At 48.7% G+C, this 6,378-nt stretch overlaps 2 protein-coding genes across 2 annotated transcripts in view; both read left to right on the plus strand.

The window, feature by feature from the left end:
* nfxl1 (nuclear transcription factor, X-box binding-like 1) overlaps positions 1–4,419 on the plus strand; it is an 18,833-nt gene extending 14,414 nt beyond the window's left edge. Inside the window, exons 21-26 of the mRNA XM_020588450.1 lie at positions 1–101; positions 438–507; positions 2,245–2,349; positions 2,500–2,580; positions 2,671–2,724; positions 3,289–4,419. The exon at positions 1–101 is cut by the window's left edge and continues 4 nt beyond it. Coding sequence (XP_020444106.1) covers positions 1–101; positions 438–507; positions 2,245–2,349; positions 2,500–2,580; positions 2,671–2,724; positions 3,289–3,483 — 606 coding nt within the window. The 3' untranslated portion in view covers positions 3,484–4,419. The remainder of the gene's footprint in view (positions 102–437; positions 508–2,244; positions 2,350–2,499; positions 2,581–2,670; positions 2,725–3,288) is intronic.
* corin (corin, serine peptidase) overlaps positions 4,226–6,378 on the plus strand; it is a 20,203-nt gene continuing 18,050 nt past the window's right edge. Inside the window, exon 1 of the mRNA XM_020588451.1 lies at positions 4,226–4,582. Within this exon, the coding sequence (XP_020444107.1) occupies positions 4,244–4,582 (339 nt within the window). The 5' untranslated portion in view covers positions 4,226–4,243. The remainder of the gene's footprint in view (positions 4,583–6,378) is intronic.

Genomic DNA, 6,378 nt, shown 5'->3' on the forward strand with positions numbered 1-6,378 from the left:
TCCTGCCCCCGCCCCTGTCACCCCGGCAGCTGCCCCCCCTGCAGCCAGATGATCCGTCAGCGCTGCCACTGCAAGATGAGCATGCTCTACGTGGAGTGCACGTCAGTACGCACACGGCAGTAAACACACACGGTGGGGGGTGGGGGGTGTAACTGTACGCCATGTGACCCACCACCTCCAACATATAAACACTACTGACTGTACTGTAATCCATCAGTCAGCAGTGTGGACAGTACCAGAGTAGTGGGAACACCAGAGAAGTAGCAGCAGTACCTTTGCTAGTTGTGTGACACTAGTTCACCGTGTTCAAGTCTCACTGATACTGTCTGTCGTTCTGCGCGGCCTCTGCTAAAGCCCAGCTGAGCTAGCATCCTGCCAGCAGGACAGACAGCTGTTACTGATGTATGAAAGCTGACAACTGATTTGTGTCTCTGTAGGAAGCTGACGTCAGCTGATGAGCAGACGAAGGTGGAGCTGGGCTCCTGCAACAACCAGTGTCCTAAAGAGGTACACACACAGTGAACACACACAGCCTGAACAAAACAGACTCACAAGGGTGTACGCCTGGTGTTTTACTCTCTGGTGTCCATCTTTAATTAACGGGCGTAGTTTACTGCCGGGTCAGGTGTTAGGGTTAGGATTTGAAAACAGAGTCAGCTGCTTGGCGTTCTGAGGAGACGTCAGTATGAAGCCTGGCACCGAGGGCTCCCTGCTGCCACTGTAGTGACACCGAGTCACGTGTCGCACCACCGCCACGTGGTCGAGGAGCAGAAATGAACAGTGTGCTTTACAGTGCAGAAGAAACAACCTCGCTGACTTGGGAGCAGCTCTGTTCGTGCACACGTATAACACGTTTCCCCCTCTCCGTCTGTGGAGGCCTCGTGCTGGCCCCTATTGCATCATGGAGCTTGTTTGTCTGATTTGGGAGGCGGAGTCACCTCCCTGTGTGTGTGTCACCATGCGGACACTGTCCTCCACTCACGGTGCTGGACGTCAGTTTGCTCCAGCCTTTCATTTCTCTCCGCCGTCCTTTCTTCCCTCTTCTCGCTCTCTGTGCTTCTTTGGCTTCTTCTGTTTTCCTTTCATCCTGATCAATAATCAATAATTGTTGGTGTCATTGCAGCAGTAACACAATACCCTCTGTTCAGCTCTCGCCTGTGATCACTTTAGCTCAGTGGCGCCAGACGACACACAAACAGTGTGTGTCTGTCCTCGGGTGTTTTACTTTCACCTGGGAATGATTTAGGTTTTTATTCCGTCTCACACACACACACACACACACGGCCTGGTGTTTGTTTGAATGGTGTGTTAGTGTGTGTGTCTCTTCAGCTCCGTCAGACGTTTGTGTTCACAGGCTGCAGTAACTGAACCTCCTAGAAGCTTCAGCACACACACACATGTTGGTCTATAGTTGTGAGGACACGTGGACGTCCCCCGGCCCCTGGTTCTACGCTGAACCCCAGAACCAGGTCTGAGCTGTGAGTGGTCCTTTGTGAGGACCGGACAGTGTGTCCTTACAAGAATGGGTTCACCCTAACATGTCCACACACGCACACTGTGAGCACCTAACCCAAACCCAGGTCGGTTTGTTCTGACGCCTCAGCTGCTGAAATGGTTTGTTCCAGTTCAGCTTGAGAGTCGGGATGTTTCAGAATATAAAGGATATTGATTATGGAATCACAATGTTTGGATGTTAAACATGAGACGTGCTTGTGGTCTAAAGGTTTCCAGCTTGTAAATTAACATCAGAACCAGTCCAGGTCCAGTTCGGGTTCATCAGGATAAAGGGTTTGTTACTAGAGCTGTCAGTCGAGTAAAATGTTTAATCACATGATTGTCCATGGTTAACTTGATTAATTGACCCTGAAAAGAGCCTTTCTTTATTCTGCTGCACCACTTCCTGGTTTCCCAAACTACGGGGCGGGCCGAGGGCCGTCATCACAGAATGTGTGTGCATTAAAAAAATTAGTAACGGCATTAAAAGTAAGTTCTGACTAAAGACAAGTCTCGCTGAGGTTTGGTTTTCTGTAGCCTCGTCTCTGTGCTGACTGATGAAATGTGTCACGTCCTGATCAAGTTCAGCTGAGGAGCCGAGTCCGTCCCACCTAGAGGGGCCGACTGGTGGTTTGGTTCAAGGAAACGGATCGATCCATGTTTCTGATTTCATGAAACCTGTGTGGATCGTTTTCTGGAAATCAGAGTGTAACGAGACCTCTATCTCTGTGTGTGTGTGTGTGTGTGTAGCTGAGCTGTGGGCATCGCTGTAAGCAGGTGTGTCATCCAGGTGTGTGCGAGGAGAAATGCCAGCAGAAGGTGAAGCTCCGGTGTCCCTGCAAGAGGATCAGGAAGGTACACACTTGTTTAACAAACGCACATGAGCTGCTTAACAAAGTGGTCACTGAGTGAACGTCTGGCAGATGTTGACAGATGTGCACACAGTGAAACGTTGTGTAGCCTTTGTGTATTTGTCAGTAGTTGAAGCCTGTGTTGTGTGTGTAGGAGTTCCTGTGCTCTCAGTCACCTCAGTGTGGTGTCGAGTGTGACGACGCCTGCAGAGACCAGCAGAGGAGAGTCAGCCAGGTAAACACACACACACACACACACGCACACACCTGTACAGTCACCGAGCGAGGCACACCTGGATACACACTAACCTGTGTGTGTCCTCAGGTGAAGGAGGCAGAGCAACGAGCCGCTGAGGAGGAGGAGCAGAGGAGACTCCAGGTCAGTCGCACACACTCAGACATAACAGTACAGTCCAGTACCTGTAGAGCCAGTACCTCAGTACCTGTAGAGCCAGTACCTCAGTACCTGTAGAGCCAGTACCTCAGTACTCGCCGTGTACTGCGTTAGTACACCTTCATAACGCTGTTTTCGCCATGTACCGCGTTAGTACACCTTCATAACGCTGTTTACATGGCAACACGGTGGTGTAAACAACCTGGACATGTGACTGAGCCTCACGGTGCCGACGCTGTACTAAACCCATGTTGGGTCTTTGTAACGCTGTGAGAACGACTTGTCAATCCTCGGCATGGCGAGGCTCTAATCACTGGGATTTACCCATAATGCTTTTAGTGTGACCACCGTCGGTCCATCGTGGTCTTTAAGGATTAAAACAAGCTACTGGTCAAAGTTATTTTTAGGTTTTCTTTTGCAGGTATTGATGAGATTAGGATCGTCACACACAGAGTTCAGCCTGATCGAGTCATTGATCAGCTCCAGTGTTTGCCCCTGATCGCTGATTAACCCTGTAGTGACTGAGCGTCTCCCCCCCTGTGGCCACAGGAGGAGCTGGAGGCGTTCGAGAAGCGTCAGCTACGAGGAGGTCGGAGGAGTAAGAAGCGGGGCAGGAGGGAGGAGATGGAGGACGAGCAGGGGAGGGTGAGCCGGTGGTGGAGGAGGTGCGCCGCCTTGGTCCTCGTCCCGCTGGGCGGAGCTCTGCTGTCTGCCGCTGCCTACTACCTCCTGAACACAGCCTGAGCCGACACATGGCCGCAACGTGTCCGTCAGCTCTGCTGTCTCCACGTTTGGTTCCACCTCAGGTTGTTGTCATCTGACCTCAGTTTCTGCTCCTCTTCCTCCACGTTACAGGACGCCGCCGGTGGTTCTGTTTGTCCAGAGGCTGGACGAACGTTCAGTGAGCACACCATGTCCACTGCTGCTGATCTCTGGATGGGGTCACGTACAGAGTCACTGCTACTTCCTGTGATGTTCGTCCTTTACACTGGTTTTGACGTAGTCCTACTGGAACATCTCTGTTCCCGTTGGACGTCCAATGAAGGCTTAGTTTGATTTACAAGAGTTAAACCAACTTTTTTTTATTATTATGCAGCAAATACCCAAACTGTTAAAAATCATCTGTGTTGAACGTCTGAACTGGAGCTGCAGTGTTTTCTTCTCATAACCAAATCGTTGGTTCTGTAAAAGTGAAAACCATGAACAGTGTTTCTGAGCTGTGACGATGGGCTCGACGGGCTCTCGGTCATGTGACCTTCACTGCAGGCCGTAGTGGTCTATTTAGTCTCCGTGCGTTTGGAATCTAACTGGTCTCTGAGCTCGTCAGGATGCCCAGTCATCCGTTTGGTTTCCCCCCAGACGGAGAGCGAGCTGTTCGATCTGCAGGGTTGGTCAGAAAACGGTTAGAACCACGTTAACAGTCAAATCAAAGTGTTGGACGCTGTCTGACCACGGTAAACATTCTTTTCTTCCTCACAAATGATCTTTATAAAATTTTCCTCCAATGTTCATGTTTTGTGTGTTTCTGTACGAGATGGAAGAGGAGGCGTCTGATTGGTTCATTCAGAAGTTGAGTCCATCAGAACGAGCCTCCTGCTCTGGTGCCGAAGTGTTAAGATGGTTTGAAAGTTCTGATGTAAAGTTAGGTTTTGTGTTGAGAAATAAAATGTGTCGAACTGACGTCATTCCAGGGTTTTGGCTCATGTTGGTCAGGATCAATGTGCTAAACCTGTCTCCATCAGAGGTCTTCACAGGTCCACCTGGTCCCCAGGAGTCGGATCAGGTCCTGTTTTACCGCCACAGGTCTCAGGTCTGTCCAGGACCTGGGCGTACCTGGTGTCAGGTGAGTCCAGAGGCAACGTCACAGCTCTGTGGGGCTTTAATGTAGGAAAGTTCGGCTGTTAACAGGGTTTTTTGGAATCAGATTGACACAAGTTGAACTGGTTAAATATTGATCGTAGAAAATAAACAGGTTAAAATGTTTTGTCGGATGCAGGAGGTGAAAACAGGACGGTTATGAATCGGTCTTTGAGGTCGTTTTACTTTGTGACTTTAGCTCTGAGGGTATTTTGTTATTATGACATTGCTATTTTCTATTGTGGTTGCTTAACTGATCACATTAATTGATCAGTCAGGCTGCTGTTGGTGTTTACGCCCTCTCTGCTCGGGCCGACCACACTTTGGATCAGGTCTGGCTGCTCTCTGGTCCCCTCTCATCGAGGCTTTTTGGTCAGAAAGTTCATTCATGCACGTCTGGTTCAGCTCAGACCCAGAATCTTGGCGACCTCTAGTTTCCCGTTTTGCTTTATTCATACACCAACGTTTCCACCTCAGGCAACCGTTTTGTGGTCTTTAAGTTTTGTTTTTCTGTGTTTGCTCTGTTTCTTGAAGCTCAAATTGTAAAATGTGACTCAGGAAGCTGCTGCAAGCCAGTGAATTATAGTCGTTTTAGGACTGTGTTAAATCCCCCGCAGCCGGTTGAACAATGTAATAAGTTCTTTTTTTTTTTTTTTATGAGAAGGTGGCTGCTATAAGGGCCCCTGTGGTAGGGTTAGTGCCCAATCCTTCGGTCTATACTCCTTGTTTGGCTATTTTTGATGCTTTTGAGCCGGTAACTCTGACTTTTTTGGAGGGAGTGGTTGCCCAGGCCAAGCCTTCTGGCTCCCCTCGAGATGGTGTTTCTCCGGCTCTATCTAAGGAAGTCTTCCCTTGTTCTGGAAGAACAGTTTTGGATATTGTTAACAGTAGTTTGTCTTCTGGTATTGTCCCTGGTCATTTCAAACATGCAGTTTTGCAACCTCTGCTCAAGAAGCCAGGTCTGGATCAATCCATACTGAGTAATTTCAGGCCTATTTCAAAGTTGCTTGTTTGACCATGACATTTTAATATCTCAGTTTCAGCATTTGCTGGGCATTCGTGGTGCTGCCCTAGCGTGGTTTAAGTCATATTTATCGGGTAGATCGGTGTCTGTCGGGTTGGCAGATGTTGAATCTGTGACAACCCCTTTGTTATCGGGGGTCCCACGGGGCTCCATTTTGGGGCCTCTGCTTTTTTCACTGTATTTACTTCCCCTTGTCTCTATCTTTAGGAAACGTGGGGTCTCTTTTCACTGTTATGCTGACAACGTCCAGATTATTATGCCACTGAGTAAGAAGTCTGTGCAGATTCTCAGTCATCCAGGTCATAGTAAACTGAAGACATAGTAAACCACAATATCCCAGTTAACTTTAAACCAGGGAACACCCTGCGGCAGAGACTGGTCCACCTGAAGGACAAAGCACCCAGACATAACACCCAGGTAACGACTCTCACCGATACTGGGCTACAATGACTCAGTCGTTAAGGGACATTGTTGGCCATCAAAGGACTGAAACACCACCGAGGGGGATAAATATCTAGGCTCAACACCAGTCAGTCAGAACTGATGAAGCCTCTTGGATGAGAGGTGAAACGTCTTCGACCTAGAAATCTAGTCCAGTTGATTTTTTTTCTAAGGTTTTACAGTTCACTGAGTAAGAAGGACACCTACTGGATTCAACCACTTTGTCTTGTTGATATTAAGGGCTGGATGTCTCTAAGCCGTTTAAAGTTAAATGATGCTAAAACTGAAGTTATAGTGTTTGGCCCGAATACGTCTGG

This window comes from Monopterus albus, unplaced genomic scaffold (genome assembly GCF_001952655.1).
Source record: "Monopterus albus unplaced genomic scaffold, M_albus_1.0 scaffold541.1, whole genome shotgun sequence".
NCBI lineage: Eukaryota > Metazoa > Chordata > Actinopteri > Synbranchiformes > Synbranchidae > Monopterus > Monopterus albus.